Genomic DNA, 25,746 nt, shown 5'->3' with positions numbered 1-25,746 from the left:
GGTGTGGGGTGAACTTCAAGACAGAGCCTTTGAGAAGGCTAGAAATCTGTTATGTTCCCACAAGCTACTGGTACTGTATGACCCATACAAGCGTCTACTTTTGACCTGTGATGAATCATCCTATGGGGTCGGCTGCGTAGTCCAGCACGCCAATGAGTCAGGCAAACTACAGCCAGCTGCATACGCATCTCGAAGCCTGTCCAAGGCAGAAAGAGTCTATGGGATGGTAGAGAAAGAGGCTTTAGCATGTGTTTATGGGTAAAAAAAAATGCACCAGTACCTGTTTGGGCTTCGCTTCGAACTGGAAACCGATCACAAGCCGCTTATGTTGTTATTCTCGGAATATAATGGTATCAATACCAATGCGTCGTCCGACATCCAGAGTTGGGCGCTGACATTATCTGCCGATGATTATGTCATTCGCCATAGACCAGGCACCGATAACTGTGCTGCTGCATTGAGCCAGTTACCATTGCTCACACCGGAGGTGGAAACGCCAATGCCCACAGAGCTACTCATGGTCATGGGTGGCTTTGAGGGTCGCCTGTCACTGCTCAACAAGTTAAGACCTGGACCAGCCAGGATCCAATCCTATCGGTTGTAAAACGTTGTGTTCTTAACGGGGACTGGTCGACCATCCCGAAGGAAATGGGTGATGAAACCAAACCGTACAGCTGTCGCAAAGCTGAGCTTTCCATCCAGTCCGACTGTTTACTGTGGGGTAATCATGTTGTAATGCCCTAGAAAGGCAGGGCAAGATTTGTACGGGAGTTACATAGTATGCATCCCGGTATTTTCATGATGAAGGCCATCGCCAGGTCCCATGTTATGTGGCCTGGTATTGACTCGGACTTAGAGTCATGTGTGCATCAGTGCAGCACTTGCATGCAGTTAAGCAATGCCCCAAATGAAGCTCCGCTCAGTCTGTGGTCATGGTCATCCAAACCGTGGTCTAGAATCCACATCAACTTTGCAGGCCCCTTCCTCAGTAAAATGTTTTTGTGGTGGTGGATGCATACTCCAAATGGATAGAATGTGTGATCATATCATCCAGCACTACCACTGCTACCATTGAGAACCTGAGAGCCATGTTTGCCACACATGATCTGCCAGACATCGTTGTCAGCGACAATGGACCGTGTTTCACGAGCCTGGAGTTTCAAGAGTTCATGAAACGCAACGGCATAAAACACGTGAGGTCAGCCTCATTCAAACCCGCATCCAATGGTCAAGTGGAGTGGGCAGTTCAAACCATCAAGCAGAGCCTGAAACGCGTAACTCACGCGTTCCTTGCAGACATGCCTGTCACGCATACTGCTCAGTTGCAGGACAGGACACACGCTCACCGGGGTCCCGCCTGCGGAACTATTGATGAAGAGAGGCCTCAAAACCAGGCGCTCTCTAGTCCATCCTGACCTTAACGATCATGTCAAAACTGACGTCCACGCCAGCAGTGGTATCACGACAACATATCTGTAAGTGCTCCGGACCCGTATGTACTTAACCATGGTCAAGGGCCCAAGTGGCTCCCGGGCAATGTTATGGATAAGGAGGGTAGCCGGGTGTATCTGGTTAAGCTCAAGAATGGGCAGATGTGCAGGAAACGCATTGATCAAATCAAGCTAAGACAAACTGACGAACCTGAACAGTTGGCAGAAGACACCGCGAGCTTAGATGACCAACCAACTCACGCCCAGTCATCAGAAGAACCCACTGTGGTCAACGCCCAGCCCCAAGTCGTGAGAGACCCGGAAAGCACTGGGATTGTCCTGAGACGGTCAACCAGGGAGTGAAGTGCTCCGGACCCGTCTGAACTTGTAATATGGACTTGTACCAAGAACTGGGGGTGGGGGGGGTGGGTGGGGGGAAATGATGTAATGTATGTACATAAGGTCTGCCCACCACCAGGGGGCATTACCATCGGAGCTCCGAGGGTTATAGGTACACTCGTGCTGGGCCCGGTATATAACCTGAACTTCACCTTTGTATCTTCACTTCTGGAAGCCATTAAAGACTGACCAGATTATACCTAGTCACTGGCTCACAGTACGGAGTTCATTGTATCATTTCATACACCACAACGGTAAGTTTTTCCCGATACCTTTTGGGGTGCTACCACCCTGTTTCCACCCAGTGGAGCCAGTGAAAATCTCCCCCACTATTTGAGAGTCAGCTAAACACTGGTTTATAAAGAAGGTGCTGATAAATCAGGACCCTATTTAAAATTTAGACCTGATACTGGCTCTAAGTAACAAATGTAACTTGTGACCTCATTGAAACTTCTTCTGCTATCTTGCTATGGTTAATTTTGATTATTCTGTCAGTAACTTTGAAGTCAACATTATACCCCATATTGTCAACTTTGATTCTCTGTTTCATGAGTAACATGCCACCTTTTGTCTCCTTTTTTCCTTTGAGTCTCTTCAGCTACACACCATCCACAACTGATAGGCCAGAAAGGGATAATCTGCAACCTGGTGTCCTTCAACACTACTCTGTTACTACTGGCAATGAGGAGATGTGCAAGAGCTGACTGTGTATACTCATTATCTGATTTTCCATCTATTCATGAAGAGAATTCCTGGCCTCTGCTCAGTAGTTTCCTAAAGTGATCTGATTGAAATAATGAACTGAACATTGTGAAGGAATATGGGCATCAATTCTCACCCCACCTTTCAATAGCACTGTTCATTATTACTCCACTGAACATTCCCTGAAATTTTAACAGCTGAATTCCTACCTTCACTAGCTCTTCCCCAGTAGTACTTTGCAAATTTACTACGGTCATTTCTTTAAATCACGGTTCTTCTGATCATCATAGGCCCACAGTCAGAAAGCAAACAATGTCTTGAGTGAAAAGCAATGCACATGAAGTATTGTCCATTAAATGAAATGATGAATTAAACACACTGCCATGAAACTACGGGTCGAAATTGCTCCTTTTTTGCACCCCGTTAGCACCTCCCACAGGGGAGGGCAGGGTTAGTGCCTCGAGCACAATTGCCTGAGATTTTGGGGGCAATTTGCCGGTAGCAACGCACCCCATGGTTAGCGCCTTGGGACGGCACACAACAGACAATGATGTAATCGCCGTACGCGCCGACCCCTTTGGGCTCCGCAGCGACTCCTTTGTGGCCCACGGGGGAAATTGCCAGCTTCGCAGGGTGCTGACATCCGCCTGAGGTGCCCCTTAAAGGGGAAGCCACTATTTTATTTTGTTGGCCGACTCTTTGGTCGGCCCAACAATGGTCGCCCTCGCCTCGCATGGGCTGCCATCCCTTTTGGGTGCCGGGCTGCTGGCCCAGTCGAGCATCCCTAGTGGCCCAGTGGCAGCCACCAAAGAGCCTGCAGAGTGCACAGCTGCCCTCCCCTTTAATTGAAGGAGAGGGGCGTTGTTGCGCTACACAGAGCTTCCGTGTCGCACTGACCTCTTCAGCACCCAGTATCAGCCGGTTGTCCAGCTGAAGCAGAGACCAATACAACATACTCATTTTGTTATGTGTGGCCAGGGGGAGCAGCAGTGTTCCTCAAAATTCCATAAAAATAACCTGGGCCGCTGCCACACTGAGCTACCCCACTTCCTGAGAACAGAGATATTCCCCCTTCTCCAAATCTACCTTTTTCCAATCTGGTGGCAAGTTGGGGTGCCCGATATAGTTTAATCTGTGGTGAGCTAACTGGTCTCATCCAGGAAGGCAGGGGAGCCTCCACAATTGGCCTTAATGTCCCTTGAGCTAAGGAGGAAAAATCAACCAGTGATCTCCATCTTAGTTGCTATCCAGTGACTCTAGTTGGAATTTGTGTGTGTGAGTGTATGTGAGTGCATGAGGTGTGTATGTGTGTTTGCGCGTGCCTGTATGTACAAGTGAGTGTGAGTGTATGTGCGTGTGCATGTGCGTGTGCATGTATGTACACGTGTGTACAAGTCTATGTGGAGTTTGCATGTGTGTCTATGCAAATTTGTGTGCAACCATGTGTGTATGTATGCGTGCAAATGTTTGTGTGTGTGCATGCGATTGTGCGTGTATATGTGCGTGTGAGTGTGTGTGCGTGCAAGTGTGGCTTTGCCAGCCAGCCATCCAAAACCACATGGAGGGAAAATCTACGCCTTGAAGAACAGATAAATGCAGGGAAAAATTAAATGGTAAGATGCCACCAAAACATTTCCATTTAACTATGTTTAAACATGCGCAAATGATGTAACTACTTATTGTCTATCATTGAAAATTAGGATAAACTTGCTTAGCTGCTTCCCGAATCTTCATTGCTCAGATTTTTCTCATAGTGCCACCATTCACGTATTAGTGTGGACAAAACTACTTCAGACAATTATATTGTCAGTCATTCAAGGTATAAGATTTGACACTGTTTTGAAAATAATATTGATACAATACTTGTAATATTTCATAGTGTCCACAACAATCTAATGAAAAGTGTCAGATTAATGTACATTATAACAAATAGATCACATATTAGCTTTAAAAACATCCTTCAATTTTAAAGTCTCTGGTTGGAATGTTTGACTTCGATGGGTGTGTAAAACTTATCGGTATCTGATTGGCAGCTTGTTGTACACCCTGCCCACTTTTCTTTTCCATTGACTGCTGGCTGAGTTACAGTTTCACAGATGCCAGTCTTCCTCTGGTACCTTGTTCCAATGATTATTTGAGACTGGACAGTGAATGTCAGGATGGCTATTTGACTTTGAGGGCATCAAAGCCAAGTTCAATTCTATCTGACACCACCACCGCTATGCACCTGCACTCAGGCATTCCAGCCAGAGCCACTGGACAACGGCTAGAAGCGAGAACCCTGATTAGTTTTTCCTCCTTCGCTCAGGGGCATTATGGCAAATGTTTCAACTGCCCCTACGTTCAGTTATCTCAGCAGAGACTGGGCGTCAAACCTTAGTCTGTATAGCTTGGGATCATTTTGGGCATAACATTCACCAGCTGAGCCAGTGGGGCAGCTCCTGCCTGAGGGTTTCAGTTGAACCTCCAACTGCAGACAAATGGTAAAAATCTGCTGATCTTTATGTTGCTCATGAATTGACATTCTTCTACCACAATCTTTCCAGTAACGTTACAGTTGAAGAGGACATTTTTTGATCTTCTGACATAAATGGGCATTTAAAGGTGCACTGTTTAAAACCTTGAAATCTACCAGTAGTAAATCTATGGCAGTAGATTTTTTGTCCAACATCATTGGTGCAGTTGTATTGTCTAATTATTTATAATCCAGATCTTCTGTTTTGAGAACAGAAAGCCTAACAATGATTGGATTTTTCTTCGGGAGGCAGATTCGGGAGCAGGGGAGTGGTCCGAGGCGGCCTCAGGCCCGACCGACTTTACCGGCAGCACCTAACTTGAATGTGAGGCCTTGATTTCCTGCCTGCAGCCAGCCTGCTGGGAATCGGGAGGGCGTTGGCAATCAGTGGGGGGAAGGGGGGGGAGGGGTTCGTGAATTGGGAGGGGGCAGAGGATCAGTGAGGGGGATCGTGGAGGTCGGAGATCATCAGGCAAGTGGGGATTGGCGGGGGGGCAATGGGGATTGCTGGGGGGAGGGAGATTGGGGATCACGGCGGGGGTTTGGGGCGTGAGGGTCGGCCAGGGATTGGGGGGGACGGATGATCAGGGCAGGCCACCGGAAGATCATGGCCGGCCTCATCATCAGCATTAGAGTGGGAGGCCTGGAGGTGGGGTAAGCCTGGGAAGGTGATTGGAGACCTTGTGGGAGGGTCTCTGATCACAAGGGGGTGTGTATGGTCCAGACTCTGGATCCAGGAGGTAGGTATAAAGCCACTTACCTCCTGGACGCAGCAGTCCCCGCCTCTGTTTAACTGCCGTGTTTCACGAATTGTGTGAAACCCGTCCACAGGCTGTTAAATTCAAATTGGAGGGGAAAATAGAGGGAATATTTAAAATGAGGTAACGCCCTCTGGAACCTGGTTGTTCGCCTGCCCCCTGTCCTGTCCCTGACCCGCTCCCGGCAAAACTGGAAGTGAGCAGGTTGGAGGTGGGATCAGGTTGGGATTCACATTCTTAACACTTTAACTGCCCCCATGCTTCAAACCCACATGTTTTCATCGGGGAAAATTCTGGCTTTTGTGACCTAAAGCTACTAAATCTTTAAAAAGACACTTCCACAATTTATTATCTAATCTTTAGTATTAATCACTGTATTCAGATATAGAGGAGCTCTACTAATTATCCAACCATTCTTGTCCTGGAATAGTGATGGTCACTTGATGAAAGTGCTGCTGCCATTTCGAATTGTGCTTCAATGTTTACCTGTACATTCTCTTTCTTGCCTGTAATCTATCAGTTAAATCATAGGAGCCATATTTAGGAAGCCTTGTGATTAAACTATTACAATCCCACAATGCATCCTGGCAATCAATCAATAGCTCTGATTATGTCAAATGGCAATGGAGGATATATGACCCATAGCTTCCTTACCTCAGCTCCTGTGCCACATGCTCCACTGGAACTGTCAACAGAGGGAATATGAGAATAAAAACAGGTAAGTTTACATTTCCACTACAACTCTTTTGGTTACATTTCCACTACAACAGCTTTTGCTATTTGCACCTGTCTATCTGTGATGACTCCAGCTGTAGTGTCGAAACCACAGGTGAGCTTAAGTTCACAGCAATGTTAATGGTAAAGTCATTACGTTTATTTTCACTAGGAACAATGCATTAATTGTACACATTTAAACCCGAGTGATATAACATAGTGGCTCCAGTTTTCCTGTCTCTGATGCCAGTCTGGTCCTGGCAGTAAGATTACTAATGCACTGTACAAGCTATGGTAGTGCAAATTAATATTTAGAGCACACTGTAAAGAACTTCTAGCCAGCTTTCTCTTGCTCTTTAGCCATCTTAGCACAATATGGTGTGACTGCTTATATCTGTCCAAGAGACTAAGACCTAGAGCTCACACTGTGCAATAATAGCATAAAAATGCTCAATGCATCTGCTATTTTAAAGGAGCCATAAGCCCATTTTCATAAGAATGACATAAGCATTTGTATAGTATTATCATGCAATCTAATATCCAGGGCTAGTTATTTTGTTTAATTTTAATATTTTAAAGAAATAAGAAAGGAAAAAAGGAGATGGATTTGGACCTCAGGCTAAGGCAATAATCCATCTGAAACTGTTTTTGTTTTAAATAATTAAATAAATAACTTGCATTTATATCATACTTTCATGACCTCAGGATGTCCCAAAGTGTTTTACAGCTAATAGATTACTTGTGAGGTTCAGTCATGGCACAGCAAGATCCCATAAACAACATATGAATAAATGTATGACCAGTTGGTCTGTTTTTGGCAGTGTTAGTTAAGGGAGAAATGTTGGCCAGGGCATGAGAACAACTCTCTACTCTTCTTCAAAAAAAAACAATGGGATTTTTTACATCCACCTTAACAGACAAGTCTTACCTGACAATACAGCACTCTCTAAGTGCTGCGTTGAGATATCAGCATAAGTTATATGCTTAAATCTTGGAACGGGACATAAATAATACAACCTTCTAACCCAGAAGTATGAGTGCTACTATCACTGAGCCAAGCTAATTTGATTTTAACTGAGAGCAGATATTCTATGATCTGCGTTCTTTCAGTGTAATATTGGGAAGCAAGTTATTTGAAGTGCTGACCCATTCTGATATACCTTCCTGCACCCCTGACCCACCTTTCATTTGAGAGAAAGGGGGGCATTCTGTAGTTGGTGCTACAATTTGTTCACATTGGTGGGGAAATGAGCTAGTAATCTGGAGATTAAGAAATGTTTTGAGCCAAAAAATTACTTTTAATTACTGATTTTTTTTTTGTAGTTATGCTCGAATTATAAAATTGTGAAAAAAGTTACAGTAAATGGTAACAAAAGTAGGAACATATTTATGCTCCTACCATATCAGTGTGAGGGAAACATATGTAGATAGACTGAATACTGAACAGTCAGGCTATGAATAGAGATTACTCCAGCATTGCCAAATGATATACAACATTTTAGTACATTTTATGTGCCATGACTGCAATTATGCGCTATGGAACTATGGAAGGAGCAAAGAGAGTAAAATTGATTTGTTTTCTGTGTATCACAGGACATCGGCATTTTTTAATTTAAAAGAAAAAAATGGCTTCAATCAATGGCAGGGATAAAGAGTACCATTTTTCATAACTTTTGTAAACAAACAAAACAAAGAACAGAAACAAAAATGTCAGAAACGGATGTCCAAACGGTATTACTGACTTTATTTTAAAAAGAAACCGATTTGTATAAATTCAAAATACTGGAGGCAATGGCTTTGGACTCACCAGTAAGTAAGCCCAATAGAGAGCCAGGCAAACTGGCATCTATCTACGTATTCAGATGGCACAGCTGATCCGCATGGCACACCACTGAATAAAATTACATTTTTATGCTCTGATGCACTCAGCTATTAGTATCACACCAGTAGAGATTACAGAATTCTACCTCATGTTTCACGATGGTCTACATGAGACAGTCTATTTCATATTTACATTGCACAGGTGTAAGTAATATAGTTTCCATTACTTTAAGCAATAAAATGAATTAACATAAATAGTATTTTTTATGCTTATATTAGAATATTAATATATTTTAATGTTTTATCACCCTTCTTGTAATGCCTGTTTTGTATTATTTCACAAGGAAAAACCATGCAACTGAAAGAGTTGATCATTTTCAGAGTTTACACTGCTGGCAGACTCTCCACTGTTGTCCGTATGTATCAGGAAATTGCAGGCAGCTGCCTATAGTTCACCATCCATTAAAATCGATAAATGGAAAATCATGGGCCAAATACCCATAATTTACAACATGCATTGCCGATAAGAAAGCTTCCACTGGCATTCCGGACTCAGAAGGTTCGTCCTATTATCTTTATACATTTGATCATTGTCCCTGGGAATTTAGCACTCTGGAGTTGTGGAATGGACAGAAACAGTACAATTAGTCATCATTGTGCAAAATATTTGGGAGTAGAAATTGTATCTCTTTGCGCCTGGTTGGTAAATGAGGGCCAATTTTGGGGCCCAATGTCCCAAAGAACTGCTGAAAGACTTCTAACCTTATATTAGGTCGGGCCATTTTTCAGGCATCCTTGGTGGCTGCCTAAAACAGGCAATAGGGATATAACATCAGTTTTAGCACGCCCCTCCCACTATATTGGAGATCACAGAGTAGAGCAGGAGCTTGGGATTCCTCAGCAGCCACTGCAGCCTAAACAGAGGCTGTCAACAAAAACTTTGCTCATGTATAAAGCAGTTAAGAATGTTCCTGTGGAGCCAGGAGGAACAGGAGTGCCCCCTAACTCCACAGTACGCATGATTAGCTACCACGCTGTTGTCACTCCACCTCCCTCCTAGAAATTACCTTCAGGCCGTTACCATGAGGCAAGTGACCTAAAATTCATCTTTTTAAAATGGGAAAGCTGCCTGTGGAGGTGCTGGCAGCTTGCCCAAATTATTTTAATCAGGCCCAAGGCCTAGTTTTGTGCCAGCTGCGAGCCTCCCAGTTGGGGCTCATGCTCTGTGCGTGATGCTCATATTTCAGGTCCTAAAATGGGCCTAAAGGAATTCCCAGCCCTTTATATGTTAAAGTCACAGGATAATATTGGTATCAAGTAGCTTCACAATAGACACATTTAGATATCTGGGGAGTAACCTGAAACCAGAGCTATATTTGTAAGTAATCTAAAACACTTGGAATTAGACTAAAAGCAAAGAGAAGCACATCCACCACTCCAGTATCCCAGCAAACATTAAATACATATATTTTTCAAGGTTTGCATCTAGCAAGGAGGCTTGCTCATTGTGAGCATGGATGGAAGTAGGAAGATTAGCTAGAGCCAACATGGATTTGTAAAGGGTAGGTCTAATGAATCTAATTGAAATCTTTGAGGAAGTAACCAAAATAGTAGACAAGGAAATGTCAATGGATGTAGTTTACATGGACTTCCAGAAAGCATTTGATACGTTTCCATATAAAAGACTGTTAGTTAAAATTAAAGCTTATGGAATGGAAGGCAAATTATTAACCTGGTTAGGAGATTGGTACAGCAGTAGAAGACAGAGAGTAAGGATAATGGGTATGTACTCAAATTGGAAGGAAGTGACTAGTGGTGTACTACAAATATCTGTGCTGGTGCTGCAACTATTCACTGTATTATGAATGACTTAGATAGCACAATAGAAAGCCATATATCCAAGTTTGCCGATGACACAAAGATTGGTGTTATAATAAGTAGTGTAGATGGGAGCATAAAATGACAAAGAGTCATTGATAGATTAAATGAGTGGACAAAACTGTGGCAGATGGAAATGCAACATATGTATGTCTGAGGTCATCCTTTTTGGATCAAAATAGGATAGCTCCAAGTATTATTTAAATGGTGGAAAGCTAAGAACAGTGGAGGTCCAAAGAGATTTAGGGGTCAATGTACACAGATCACTAAAATGTAGTGATCAGATACAAAACATAATCAAAAAGCCGAATAGAATGTTAGCCTTTATAACTAGAGGGCTAGAATATAATGATTGGGAGAAAGTTTTGGTACAGTTATACAAAGCCCTGGTTAGGCAACTGCACCGCACCTTAGAAAGGATATATTGGCCTTGGAAGGATTGCAGCCCAGATTTACCAGAATTTATCAGGGCTCCGAGGGTTAGATTATGAGGTGAGATTATATAAACTAGACTTGTATTGCTCAGAATATAGAAGGTTAAGGGGTAATTTGATTGAGATGTTTAGGCTTTTGAAAGGAATTGATAGGATAAATAGAGAGAAGCTTTTTCTGCTGGTAGGGGAGTCTGGGACAAGGGGATACAACATTAAAATCAAGGCCAGGCCATTCAGGAGAGACGTTAGGAAACACTTCTTCAAAAAAAGAGTGGTCAAAGTGTGGAACTTTCCCACAAAAAGCAGTAGACGCTAGCTCAATTAAAAATTTTAAATCTGAGATCGCTAGATATTTGCCAGACAAGGCTATAAAAGGATATGGAGCCAAGGCAGGTGGATGGAGTTAAGATACAGATCAGCCATGATCTAACTGAATGGAGGAACAGGCTCGAGAGACTGAATGGCCTACTTCTGCTCCTATGGGCTAGACTTTCCACTTTTGTGCAGATCGCCCAAAAATGGGTGTTATTTCCAGCATTGGCGGTAAATATGGGTTTTAAGATCGTCGGATTATCCCCCATTTTCAAAACCCCAACTTTTCATTTCATAAAATAGGCATTACCACGAGCAATCTGAAATGGGCGTTAGCATTAAATTCTTTTGACCTTCTGCCGTAAAGTGTCGGCATCCATAGCAACAGCATAGCAACGGTCATTTCCCATGTTTCAGGAGGTGGGAGGTCATCAGTCCATGCGCTGTGCAGGAGAGAGAGAGGGAGCAGAGGGGAACTGAAAGCGTGTGTGGGTGTGTTGTGTGCTTGTTTGGCTGTTTTGGGAGGCAAGTGGGAGAATTACCATCAGCAAAAAGACTGCTGAGCAGAAAGAACATTGTTGCTATCGAGTTTCTGTCGAAAAAATAATATTTAAAATGGAAGTGATGGAGGAGGCAGCCCAGCACACTCTGGAGATTGAAGACGCTGGCGTAAGCAATGCAGTGGGAGAGGAACAATTGGGATGATGCAAACGAGCAAGGAGATTCTCCGACGAGGCAAATGCCTCCTTCCTGCAGAGGGTGGATTCACGCTGGGGTCAATTGACTCAGGGTGGGCATGGGAAGCCCACCCCAAAGATCGATCAGAGGATATGGGCCGACCTAGCCGAGGTGGTCTTGTCGGCGACCGAGGTGCGTGAGGGCAACCAGTGCCACAAGCGCTGGAACAACCTTGTCGGATCAGCCAAATTATTACATTTATTTACATGTACTTATATATTTATATAATTTGATTTGTAAGTGTAATGAGTGATTAAAATCAGATGTGATGTCTTGGACTTATCCCGGGAATGTTTTACTCAAAGCCCCCGTTTATGGTGTACGTCTTTAGGTAAAGAATTATAATTATCATAATAATCATGGATTACATCTGTTGCTTATGTGTTGTATCAGTCTCTGTGACAGTACCTAGCAATGATTTTATGCAATGATCTCATGCCATGTTGTGCTGGTGTTATCTTTTACAGAGGAAGCTTTCGAAGAATAGGGCTGAGCAGAGGCGAACGGGTGGCGGGTTACCAGTCATCATCGAGCTCACTGACATCGAGGAGCGGGTGCTGGCACTAGTGGAGAGCCACCCCCGTCAGCCACGCATGCAGCTGCAGAACCTGATGTGATAGGGTGACAGGTTAGTTGAGTGGGCAAATGCATGGCAGATGCAGTATAATGTGGATAAATATGAGGTTATCCACTTTGGGGGCAAAAACGCGAAGGCAGAATATTATCTGAATGGCAGCAGATTAGGAAAAGGGGAGGTGCAACGAGACCTGGGTGTCATGGTATATCAGTCATTGAAAGTTGGCATGCAGGTACAGCAGGTGGTGAAGAAGGTAAATGGTATGTTGGCCTTCATAGCTAGGGGATTTGAGTATAGGAGCAGGGAGGTCTTACTGCAGTTGTACAGGGTCTTGGTAAGGCCTCACCTTGAATATTGTTTACAGTTTTGGACTCCTAATCTGAGGAAGGACGTTCTTGCTATTGAGGGAGTGCAGCAAACATTCACCAGACTGATCCCCGGAATGGCAGGACTGACATATGAGGAGAAACTGGATCGACTGGGCCTGTATCACTGGAGTTTAGAAGGATGAGAGGCGAACTCATAGAAACATATAAAATTCTGACGGGACTGGACAGGTTTGATGCAGGAAGAATGTTCCCGATGTTGGGGAAGTCCAGAACCAGGGGACACAGTCTAAGGATAATGGGTAAGCCATATAGGACTGAGATGAAGAGAAACTTCTTCACTCAGAGAGTTTTTAACCTGTGGAATTCTCTACCGCAGAGAGTTGTTGATGCCAGTTCGTTGGATATATTCAAGAGGGAGTTAGATATGGCCCTTACGGCTAAAGGGATCAAGGGGTATGGAGAGAAAGCAGGAAAGGGGTACTGAGGTGAATGATCAGCCATGATCTCATGATCTTATTGAATGGTGGTGCAGACTCGAAGGGTCGAATGGCCTACTCCTGCACCTATTTTCTATGTTTCTATGTTTCTATGTGATGCCACGTGAGTAAAGTATACAACACTGCATGATATAAAGTCAATAGATGCCAAACCCACTCATCCGAACAATAACATATGATAGATGATTGATAAAAGTGTTCTCTAAATAATGATGGCCTCATGCAAGTCATTGCAATACAGAATGTGTTGATGGTCATGAAATGTGATGTCTGGGATGATTTTGATAGCGTTGGTGCTTTTGTCGTGCATATGCTGTGTGTAACTTTGGAATCACCTTGTGACCCTAGCACCCCCTTCTCCTCTAATAACCTCATTTATGTTTTGTAGCTCAGCCAGCAGCGCAGCCCCATGAAACACCACCAGTTTAGAAGCTGGGGGTGCCGGGCCGGAGTCGCCGGACGATCGTGCATCTGGTGCTGAGGAACCCTGATTCTCGCCCGTCGAGCTGCTGGGTGCCTTCTCCATGGATGACAGTGCGGACTTCGAGGAGCCTGAATCACCAAGCTCCATAATGCAGTCGACACCCATGACATCTAGTGCTCCTGCGGCCATTCCCTCCTCCACCGTGGAGGTACCGGGCCCAAGCACCTTGCCGCAGGGCACCCGACGAATCTCCAGGACGACCACGCAGAGGTTGGTTCGACGCAGCAGATCTGCTCCATGAGCGACAGATCTGAGTGGGGACATGGTACACTTGTCCAGGAGGAGTGTTGATATATGTCAGCAGATCCTACAGACAATGGGGGACATATCCCAACAGATGGCCAGCATGTCTGTCACCATGAGCGAGTACGTGCCGTGGATGGTGGAGGCCCTGGAGGTGTTAGCTAGGAACACTGGTGGCAGAGGCCTCCCAGTGTTCCCGGAGCGAGGCACTGAACCCCAAGGTGCTGCACCCCCATTGCCAAAGACACGAGAGCTAGGAGGAAGATCTTGCTTCTGGCTCGGAGTATATTCCCAACTTGGGACCGTCCTCTCCCGTATCCGTCCAAGCAGCGGTTCAGCCGTCATCCCCCCAATGAAGCAGTGTCTGATGAGCTCCTCGGCCAGGTGGCTTGGAGTCAGGAGGGGAAGGGGTAGAGGTGGGCAGGAGAAGCAGGGAGGGGAAAGGAAAATGAGGTTCATGGCCGCAGGTGTTGTCTTGGTCACAGTATTTTCATGTTGTTGCTGTTATTTTGTTGGGAGGTTTGGGGGGAGGGAGGGCACCTTGTTTTTTTCCATTTGTATTCTATGTTTATGAAGTGTTGTTTGAAATGCTAAACATAGAATGAACGATATAAATGTGATAAATTTGTTGTGGGGTGGGGTGGGGTGAGGTGTTTTTTACAGTTATAATTATGATTTCATACAAATGTTCTCATTAAATGTTTTTTATTTAACATAACCTTGTTGCGCATTGTCTCAGATAGTTGCACCGTTACACACTGGTGATTCCTTAACATGAAAGGGGATAATTAAACTTAACTTGAATCAACTTAAACTTTAACTTTCACTAAGGTGATGCATAGCATTCATGTATGAACTGCAGACACATCAGTTTTACAGCTTTGTTAATACGACCAACATTATTTCAAGCAAAGCACTCATTTATGAGCTGCTGATATAAGAGTCTTGCAGGTATGTAGCCACCACGGGCCCTTTCCTGAGATTACGGACCTTCACGTGAAAATGGCTACCATTGGTACGTTGCAGCAGTTCGCCAATGGTGATGATTGGGACACCTTTGTGGAGAGGCTCGACCATTTCTTCACAGCAAACGATCTGGCAGGCGACAATCCGGCCACACTGACTGATAAGCGCAGAGCTATCCTGCTAACCAGTTGTGGGTCCACTGTCTATGGCCTCGTCAGCGACTTGCTGGCACCAGCGAAGACAATGACCAAGACGTATGAGGAGCTTGTAACGCTGATCCAAGAACAATTCAAGCCAAAGAGAACATCCTCACAGCCAGACACCGGTTTTACACTCACCGACGGCCTGAAGGCCAGGAAATCGGGAAATATGCTGCAGATCTCAGGAGGCTGAGATGTGATTTCGGCGACCACCTCACCGAAGCGCTGCGGGATATCTTTGTCATTGGAATCAGCCATGAGAGCCTTTTTCATAAGGTACTGTCTGCGGGTACCACAGTCACACTGCAGAAGGCCATCTCCGTGAGCCAGGCATTCATGACCTCGACCTGCGGCTCTAGGCAGATGACTCATCCTCAGGACTCAAACCCGGCAAGTACTGTGCACAGAGTGGCGCCTCTTAGAGGCTGGACTGTAGAACATGAACCTTCTCAGGGAAGAGAGAACAGGCTCCCCGGTATCTTAACTCAGAGTCTGCCGAGAGAGGCTAACCGAGTAGCTCCATGCTGGCGTGGCGGAGGGAATCACAAGGCTCACCAGTGCCGCTTTAAAGACTATGCGTGTAAAGGCTGCAGCACAAAGGGCCACCTCCAGCGAATGTGTAAAAGAAATATGACTCACTGTGTTGATGAAGAGTCTGCAGATGGCCATGAATCCAGCACGGATTATGAAGCAATAGTCAGAGAGGCAGCTCAGCCCCACGATGAGGTATATGGCATGTTTATCTGCACCGACGAGTGTTCCCCATTGAGGATGGAAGTCGAGATAAATGGCGTTCCAGTCTTCATGGAAATGGACACGGGGGCGAGCCAGTCAATAATGAATCAAGAAGCCTTTGAGAGGCTATGGGACAATCAAACTGAACGACCCAAGTTGGTCCCAGTTCAGGCAAAGCTGCGCACTTACACCAACGAACTTATCCCAGTTGTTGGTAGTGCGGATGTAAAGGTACTCCGTGGTAGCGCGGTGTACAGGTTACCTCTGTGGATTGTTGCAGGCGATGGACCAAAGCTATTCGGAAGAAGGTGGATGGAGAAGATCCATTGGAGTTGGGAAGATTTCATCCCTCCAGTGATCGACGTGCTCCGCGCTCAGAGGCAAAGCAAGCCCTCATCTGAGGGTGGACCCGGCACCAGAGAGCAGACCAGCACAGTACCCGAGGCACAGAACGCCTAGCACTACTGCATGGAGATGATCCAGCTGAGACGACCCGAATGCACCTTCCAGGCTCCAGTGGCAAGACTCCGGAGGAAGAAAATCAGATCCAAAGGCGATTTCCCAGCTTCGGAGGCAGAACCCGGGGAGAAGAGGATCACTGCAGTCGACATCGTGGATGGAGGAAAGATGGTGCCCAAACCACGAGGTGATGTGCTGAAGAAAAAGATGGCGGCGGCCAGACCACGAGGTGCAGCGCTGATGGAGCAACACGTGGCACCAAACAGAGAAGCGGATTGTGGTAAAGATAGCAAGGCTCTCTTAAAGGAGGCCTGCAACCCACCACACTTAAAGGGACAGTTCCACATTCGCAATCAATGTAAGAGCAACTGTGAGTTCGATGTAAAATGTTCAATTGATGATCAGAGTTGTGTACATGCAATAAGCAAAGAAATGTTGCGCGATCGCGATCGGAGCTACAGGTTATTTACAATGAGTAATGAAACGTGGTGCGATGTAGGATTTCAACTGCATTCAGTCAAGGCAGCGGGCAGACACCCATCAGGAGCACAAAGGTCCAGCGAGCTACCCAATGTAGTAGCATGCATCCCTGGGACCAGAGTTACGCACCATAGAGTGTGGCTGCAAGCAGCCAATACATACAAGCTACAGAGCAAGCGATCTCAGGAGGGCAATGGCACTGGTATCGATACCCTGCCCCTGATCGGCTCCACCTCTCAGGCACCCAATGACACCAACCGCCACGAGCCTGAAAGAGCAAACTGTGCTAAGGCGCAGCCCCAAGACGCTATCACCACCAAAGCCATACCTGGGAACGAAGGGTCACCCGCAACAGTTCTCCCAAATGGGACCGGGACCAGCCAGGATCCCAAACCAAATAACACCCAAGCAAGTGAGTCAGCAGTTCCCTGTGCACTGCTAGACGACTGCTTCTCAGGGAGCAGCAGCGACCCAGGGTGCAAGGAGAGGACAGGGAGGTCACAGGCATATGTGAACCTGCCCGACGCTAGGAGCAACGGCAAAAGTCCCGAGAGCAGGCAACTTGACCCAACTGGGTTCCCACTGCCAGCACTGGGCACCACGCCGCCACCAGACTACCTGGACACCATCCAGCAGTTCTGACACGAGTTTGTCCTCACACACCGGCGCTGACCCCAGCACTGACTCCAAGAATATTCCAAGCATGTATCACGAATGCAATACTGCGAATGCAAATTTTTTTTTGGATTTGAATGTATATGAATGTAATGAGCCAACGGCACCATCTGTATGTGGGGGGGGAGAGAATGGAGTGATCATGGACACACAAACAGAAACCACCAGCAACTCTACTGCCAACGAAACACCACCTACTGACCCAAGATAGAAACGACCCGCCAAGGGTCAACTAGATAGAGCTAAGCCCAGAGCACAGTCAATGCAGAGGCGAGTTGCACTAAAGGCTTGGGGGAAAGTGATGTCATGTATCCTACATGGTTACTGCTTGTACTATTACAAGGTGTGCCACCAGAGGGCACCGCAGTGGGAGACTTGTAGGTTACCTGTACAGGTGTTCCAGGCCTAGTATAAAAGGCAGGCCACCAGGTGTGATCCTCACTCTGGATTTACCAATAAAGGACTAAGGTCAAGTACAATACATTGCCTCATGGAGTCATTATCAGAGCATCTAAAGACACAACACCAAGTTGTGCAGCATGCAGCACACCACCGCGAATTGAGCTACCTGCTCAGGGTGGTACTGTAACTCGCCTCCTGAGTGGGCCAGGCATCTAAAGTGCTGCTTAAGCACTTCAATGGTCGTCTCGACTATATTGCGTGTGGCTCTGTGGCTCTCGTTGTATCGCTTCTCGGCTTCTGTCTAGGTGTTACACAGGGGGGTCATCAGCCAGGTGGCGAGGCCATATCCTTTGTCACCAAGCATCCAGCATTGACCTTGTGGCTGACTGATAAACATGTCGGATACAGTGCTCTCACACAGGATGTGAGCTTTATGGATGCAGCCTGGAAATTTTGCATTTACTGTTATAATAATTTGCTGGTGGTCGACAATGAGTTGCACATTCAGGGAGTGGAATCCCTTTTGGTTCCGAAAAACCTCTGCATCCTGAAAAGGTGCCCGCATGCAGATGTGCTTACAGTCTATTGCTCCCTGCACCTTGGGGAAGTTAGCAATTCTGGAGAATCCTAGAGCCCTCCCAGTCTGTGCCTCCCTGGTCATAGGGAAGCTGATAAAGTCCATCCTGCGTGCATAAAGGGCTTCAGTGACCTGGCGAATGCAGCAATGTGTGGCATGCTGAGATATAGTGCAAATGTTGGCAGCTGAGGCCTGAAAGGAACCCAATGCATAGAAGGCAAGTGCTGCAGTGAGCTTGACCTCGACGGACAGTGCGGTCCTGATGTTGCTGGCAGGCTGCAACTCTCCCCTGATGAGCTGTCATATCTCATTGATAACCTCTTTGAGGAAGCGCAGTCTCCTCAGGCACATGTTATCGGACGAGTTCAGGTAAGACCGCTTCTCCCTGTAAGTGCGTGGGGTGTAAGGTCTCATCCTCTTCAGCAGTCTGCCACCTCTTTAATTGGGCACATAATGCTCTTCAATATACCTTCTGCCATCTCTAGTCTGCAGCATGTGCAAGGTCAGCAATAAAGGCTGAGAAATTACAGGCCCCATTACAATAACTCTCAGTATTGTTCACAAACAATAAATTTACCTCCGAAGACACTTAAAATAACTTCAAATCATCCACAGTATGATAAGATGTTTGTTATGTTCAAATCACCTTAAAAGACCTCCAGAGTACATCAAAACTCCCCAGAAGTTGAAGCAGCCTTTTATATGAACCGACCTCCGATTTACAAAATGGCGTCCATACCGTTGGGTTTAGTTCAGGTGAGAGCAACTTTTTCTCAACGGGTTTTTCCGCGAGTGATATTTTTGGCGACATGTGGGTAAGGTGCCGAAAGTAACGCTCGGCGATATTATGGGCGTTAGTTTCGACCATTCTGATCTTTACGCCAAAAAAAAGTGGGCGGGTGGTATTATTATTTCTCGGCATTAAGTACATGCCGAAAATAACGCTGGGCAATAAGTGAGCGATAAATGGGCGTTAGTTTCCATTTTGTGGCTAAATGGGTGATATCTGGGCTTTATACCTCATCTCAGCGTTAAAATGGACATTAAGTGGGTGGCATCAATGCAAAAAAAGTGGAAAGTCTATCTCATATGTACCTAAGGAGGAACAGTGGTCAGCACACATGATTTATAGTGCTCCTAATTTCCCAGTGATTCATTTTAATGACTTGAACATTAGGAGTGTTCTGAATTGGGTGAGTAATCGATGCACTCGATTCCCTGATCAACAGTCCCATTGAGCAAGGATTCATCTTGGAGCCATTCTTCGCAAAATGTCCCTGAATGTCTCTACAGAGTAGGAAATTACATCTGAATGGATCTTCCACTACTAGACCAATGGGAAGGCCACCAGAATGGAGAGTTGTATGATCTTCCACTAATTCTTTCCCAGACCCACCCTCAAGCTGTAGACTATCAGGGATCAGATGCATATTCCATCAATAAATAACTATTAGATACATACTTCACCATGCGATAACAGTGACCAGATACAAACGTCATCAATGAACACAAGGGATCACACAATAAATAGCACAGCCAGATGTTAACTGCACCAATGGATGGCAGAAATCACACACAAACATTACCAACAGCACCAACTTCTCCACAGAAATCAGACACATGGTCCTAAAAATTTCTGGGGTTGGAAAGGGTGGAAATCATGATTTATGTGCACGGGAACCAGGAATGTCGAATAAACCTGGTTCAGCAAGAATTCCATCTCATTTAAGCTTTCTCTTTAAATTCTGACAGAGAGCCATGGATGGATCTTCATTCTGCCCCCCCCCCACCTCCCACTCCACGCCCCAATCAAGGCAGTATGTCAGGAGAAGTTACCTGGTTTCCCCTGGAAATTTTGCCATCTACATCTTCCATAGGCCTCAGTGGAGCACACGCCAACTGAGTGCTAGTGTGAGTTCCACTAAACTTGTAAAAAAGGGGATTGATTAACTTCCAAAAAGGTTTGCTTGCTCCATGGGATTAGCTTGTTGGTGGAATTTAAATGAGGGCCGAACTCAAATTTGGTTTCGGGTGGAAGTCAAATTTCTTAGCCCGGGTCTCCAGCTTGAGGCCAGGACAGGTGGGGTCCATTTTCTACTTGTGTAGCCAGAGATCCTCTTATCTGTAAGGAACTGGGCTGCTGTCAGTTCTGATGAATCATAAAAAGAAAACCGTTGAAGTCTGTTGGGGCGAAATTGCGTATTGCCCCATTTAGGGATGGTAAGCTTCGTGAGGCGGGACTACTTGCGCCCGGCGCAGAAGTCCCGCCCTGCGACCTAAATTTGGGTTAACACCTCCGAGAGGAAGTGGAGCGCAATGTTGGGTGCTCCACTTCCTCTCGGGGACCGGTTGGGCCTTAAGCGCGTGAAAGTCAGAACACTATGTGGCCTTTCCAAGTAGCGTTGATGCAATCACAGGGCCCTCCCCTTCTGTCCAAGGGGAGGTCATTTCGGGGTTTTGAGCGGCCTCCACTATGCCACCAGGGAACCTCACTGATAAGTCGTCTGAAAATTAAAAATGGCGCCGCACATTTCCCCTTTAACTTTTCGCCCCACAAGCAGAGCGCGGTCTGGTTTGCAACCCGCGAGGCCGGCACTGACATCATCTGCGGCAGCCTTATGGGGCGCTGCACAATTTCCACTGCGAGATGAAAACGGGTCACTGTGCACGGCGATGACATCATCGCTGGAGGTGCAGCGACCCGGGGAGCAATCATTTTGCACCTCCGCTAACTCTTGCGCAATTTTGCCATTGGTGGTAGCACCTGTCTCCCTGCCATCCATCCCCCCGCCCCTCCCCGGACAAGAAATGGTTTGCACCACATTAGCGCCCCTCCCCCCCGGGGCAATAACTGGCATCACAAACCATGCAAATTTCTTCCCCTGCACTACAATAGACTTCATCACTTCCGGGTGAGGGAGGGCAATTCAGCTAGATAATTTCTGATTGTTAGCCAGTGATCTCTGCTGGAAGTGCACCTATGTGTGTGTTGGGTAAGATCAGGATTGCACTTAGGTGTGATGCCCCCAATGACCAGGCAGCCAACACTCACTGTTAAGGCTCATAATAAAGGCCACTTGGTTGTGGTACCAGATGGCAACCAGTACTCATGGAATTATGAAACAAAGAACCAAAGGAGACAAGGTGGGGGAGAAAATTGGCAAAAAAAATGAAATGGCATATTCAGTTTTTTGCTGGAGGTCTAGGGCACAGGCCAGCCCACACTGCGATATGTGTGCGCACTAGGTCTGTGCAACAGAGCTGGTCTCTAGTCGTCTTGGTTAACCCTTGCTACTGGACCAAGACTTAGCTCTGTCAAGCCTGTGTTGCGGCTGGTGTGCAATGGCCAACACACATTAAAAAAATCCATGCACAGGCATCTCCCACCCTTCAGGATGTGGTTCAGGATCCGGAATATTAGGTTCTTCATTGTGAACTCATCCTTTTTTGGCGTTTCGAGGGACTGCCTATGATGATGAGGTATAATTGCACATATTTACCCAGAAAATAGTAGAAATTATTTTCCAGACATTAAAAAAATTGCATTGGGCATTTTAGTGCATGTAGAATATTGTTTGGAAACAAGCTTAGGCTGGATTTTCGCCTTTGATGTTTTTGGGGTGATAATGGTGGCGGGGTGGGAAAGTTAGCGCCCGGGAACAGATTGCGCCTCAGTAAGAAAGTTTGGGCAGCTGGGCCTTGAGTCCAGGGGCACTGCACTAAGGGAGACATTGTACATCTCTCTTAGGGCGTTACGATGGGAAACTTCCGAGCTAAAGAGAGCTAAAGAGCTAAAAAAAAACTTTTAAAAATCACAAAAACATTCCCAAAACATTGCCCACGCCACCACAACACAAATCGCAAAAAAATTTAAAACAAAAAATAATCACATTTACCTTAGGAGTCCATTACTTACCCCTTCGCTGTTGGGCTTGTTGGACCGCCTGATTTCCCAGGCGGTCACTGCGAGGCACGCTTTGCAGCATACCGGTCGGGCTGAAGTTCAAATTCTTGCCGGTGTCGCGACCAGGGGCGTTGCTCACCGAGTGCAGATTTACCGGGCAGTGCTGCTCAGTGCCACCACTAAACCGGACCCGAGGATTGCTGCGGGGTGCTGGAGGCTGACCGCCCGGCTAAAACACCTCACCGCTGCCATTGTCCCCATTTTGGGTGAAAAACGGAGCACAGAAGACCCCAAAATCCAGCCCAAGGGACTGACATCTTTGAACCTAAATCAGCATGCAATACAACTGTAGTACTGGTGTAAAACGGTTCACAGTTCAAATTGATGCTGAAGTGTGAGGCCTAATCTGACTCCAGATTTATACTACAACTTATTAGCATCGGTGAAAAGCAAAACAGCTTTGTAGTGTAAATGCAGCGGACATTTGTACATAAAAGCCGAAAAGGCCATATGGATTCTTTGGGGTTCAATTAAACTGCACATATATAAAAATGATGAAGCAACTAAATTGGATCAAAACTTTTGTCTCGTTGAAAAATGACCAACAGTTTATTGTCACCTTTCTTTCTAATTGCGATTTCATATTTTTCTTATTCCAGCTGGGGTAGTGGTATATAGCTATATCACATTTGGTACAGTGGCATAGTGGTTATGTTACTGGACTAGTAATCCAGAGGCCTGGACTAACGATCCATGGATGTGAGTTCAATTCTCACCATGGCAGAAGGAGAATTTAAATTCAGTTATTTAAATAAAATCTGGAACAAAAATATCAGTAGTGAAACCACCGGATTGTCGTAAAAATCCATCTGGTTCACTTTAGGGAAGGAAATCTGCTGACCTGATCTGGTTTGGCCTATATGTGATTCCAGACCCACAGCAATATGGTTGATTCTTAACTGCCCTCTGAAATAGCATAGAAATCCACTCAGTTGTACTAAACCGCTATGGAAAACAATAAGAATAAAACCGGACGGACCATTCAGCACTGACTTCGGACACGACAAAGGCACACCCGGCCCAGTCAACCCTGCAAATTTCTCCACACAAACATCTAGGGATTGTACCAAAATTGGGAGAGTTGTTCCACAGACTCGACAAGCAATAGGCTGACATAGTCATACTCACAGAATCATACCTTTCAGCCAATGTCCCAGACTCCTCTATCACCATGACCTGTCCCACCAGCAGGACAGATCCGCCAGAGGTGGCGACACAGTGGTATACAGCCAGGAGGGAGTGGCCCTGGGAGTACTCAACATTGACTCTGGACCCCATGAAGTCTTATGGCTTCAGGTCAAGTATAGGCAAGGAAACCTCCTGCAGATTACCACCTACCATCCTCCCTCAGCTGATGAATCAGTACTCCTCCATGTTGAACACCACTTGGAAGAAGCACTGAGGGTAGCAAGAGCACAGAATGTACTCTGAGTGGGGGACTTCAATGTCCATCACCAAGCATAGCTTGGTAGAACCATTACTGACTAAGCTGGCCGAGTCCTGAAGGACATAGCTGCCAGACTGGGCCTGTGGCAGGTGGTGAGAGAAACAACACGAGGGAAAAACTCTTCTTGACTTCATCTTCACTAATCTACCGGTTGCAGGTGCATCTGTCTATGACAGTATTGGTAGCAGTGACCACCGCACAGTCCTTGTGGAGATGAAGTCCTGTCTTTATACTGAGGACACACTCCATCGTGTTGTGTGACACTACCACCGTGCTAAATGGGATAGATTCAGAACAGATCTAACAGCTCAAAACTGGGCATCCATGAGGCGCTGTGGGCCATCAGCAGCAGCGGAATTGTATTCCACCACAATCTGTAACCTCATGGACCAGCATATCCCTCACTCTACCAGTACCATCAAGCCAGGGAACCAACCCTGGATCAATGAGGAATGCAGAAGAGCATACCAGGAGCAGCACCAGGTGTATCTAAAAATGAGGTGGCAACCTGGGAAAGCTGCATCACAGGACTACATGCATGCTAAACAGCAGAAGCAGTATGCTATAGACAGAGCAAAGCGATCCCACAAACAACGGATCAGATCAAATCCCTGCAGTCCTGCCACATCCAGTCATGAATGATGGTGAACAATTAAACAACTAACAGGAGGAGGAGGCTCCATGAATATCCCGATCCTCAATGATGGCGGAGCCCAGTACGCAAGTGCAAAAGACAAGGCTGAAGTATTTGCAACCATCTTCAGCCAGAAATACCGAGTGGATGAGGTCCCCACCATCACAGAAGCCAGTCATCAGCCAAATCAATTCACTCTACGTGATATCAAGAAGTGGCTGAGCGCACTGGATACAGCAAAGGCTATGGGCCCGACAATAATTCGGCTGTCGTGCTGCAGACTTGTGCTCCAGCACTAGCCCCACTACAAGCCAAGCTATAACACTGGCATCTAACCAACAATGTAGAAAACTGCCCAGGTATGTCCTGTCTGCAAAAAGCAGGACAAATCCAATCCGGCCAATTACCGCCCCATCAGTCTACTCAATCATCAGCAAAGTGATGGAAAGTGTCATCGGCAGTGCTATCAAGCAGCACCTACTAAACAATAACCTGCTCATCGATGCTCAGTTGGATTCCACCAGGACCACTTGACTAAAGAACTCATTACAGCCTTGGTCCAAAGAGAGTTGAGGTGAGAGTGACTGCCTTGACATCAAGGCAATATTTGACTGAGTGTTACACTAAGGAGCCCTAGAAATATTGAAGTCTATCAGAATCAAGTGAAACCTCTCCACTGGCTGGAGTCATACCTAGTACAAATGAAGATGGTCATGGTTATTGAAGGCCATTCAGCTTAGCTGCAGGAGTTCCTTTGGGCAGTGTCCTAGGCCCAAGCAGCTTCAGCGACTTCATCAATGACCTTCCCTCCATCATAAGATCAGAAGTGGGGATGTTCACTGATGATTGCACAGTGTTCAGTTCTATTCGCAACTCCTCAGAAAATGAAGCAGTCCGTGCCCACATGCAGCAACACCTCAACGACATTCAGGCTTAGAATGATAAGTGGCAAGTAACATTTATGCCACAAAAGTGCCAGGCACTGATTATCTCCAACAAGAGAGAATCTAACCACCACCCTTTGATATTAGTTGGCATTACCATCACCAAATCCGTCACCATCAACATCCTGGGTGTCAACATTGATCAGAAACTTAACTGGACCAGCCACATAAATACTGTGGCTACAAGAGCAGATCAGAGGCTGGGTATTCTGCGGTGAGTATCTCATCTCTTGACTAATTAAAGCCTTTCTACCATCTACAAGGCACGTCAGAAATGTGGTGGAATGCTCTCCATTTACCTGGATGAGTGCAGCTCCAACAACACTCAAGAAGTTCAACAGCATCCAGGACAAAGCAGCCCACTTGATTGGCACCCCATTCATCACCTTAAACATTCACTCCCTCCAATACTGGCACAGTATGGCTGCAGTG

General features: G+C 46.1%; 1 protein-coding gene across 1 annotated transcript in view; it reads right to left on the bottom strand.

The window, feature by feature from the left end:
* st18 (ST18 C2H2C-type zinc finger transcription factor) overlaps positions 1 to 25,746 on the bottom strand; it is a 262,573-nt gene that overhangs the window by 173,254 nt on the left and 63,573 nt on the right. The window contains 1 exon segment of the mRNA XM_070875837.1: positions 6,459 to 6,489. Within this exon segment, the coding sequence (XP_070731938.1) occupies positions 6,459 to 6,489 (31 nt within the window).

This window comes from Pristiophorus japonicus, chromosome 1 (genome assembly GCF_044704955.1).
Source record: "Pristiophorus japonicus isolate sPriJap1 chromosome 1, sPriJap1.hap1, whole genome shotgun sequence".
NCBI classification, from domain to species: Eukaryota; Metazoa; Chordata; class Chondrichthyes; family Pristiophoridae; genus Pristiophorus; species Pristiophorus japonicus.
This window is presented reverse-complemented; position numbering and strand designations above follow the sequence as displayed.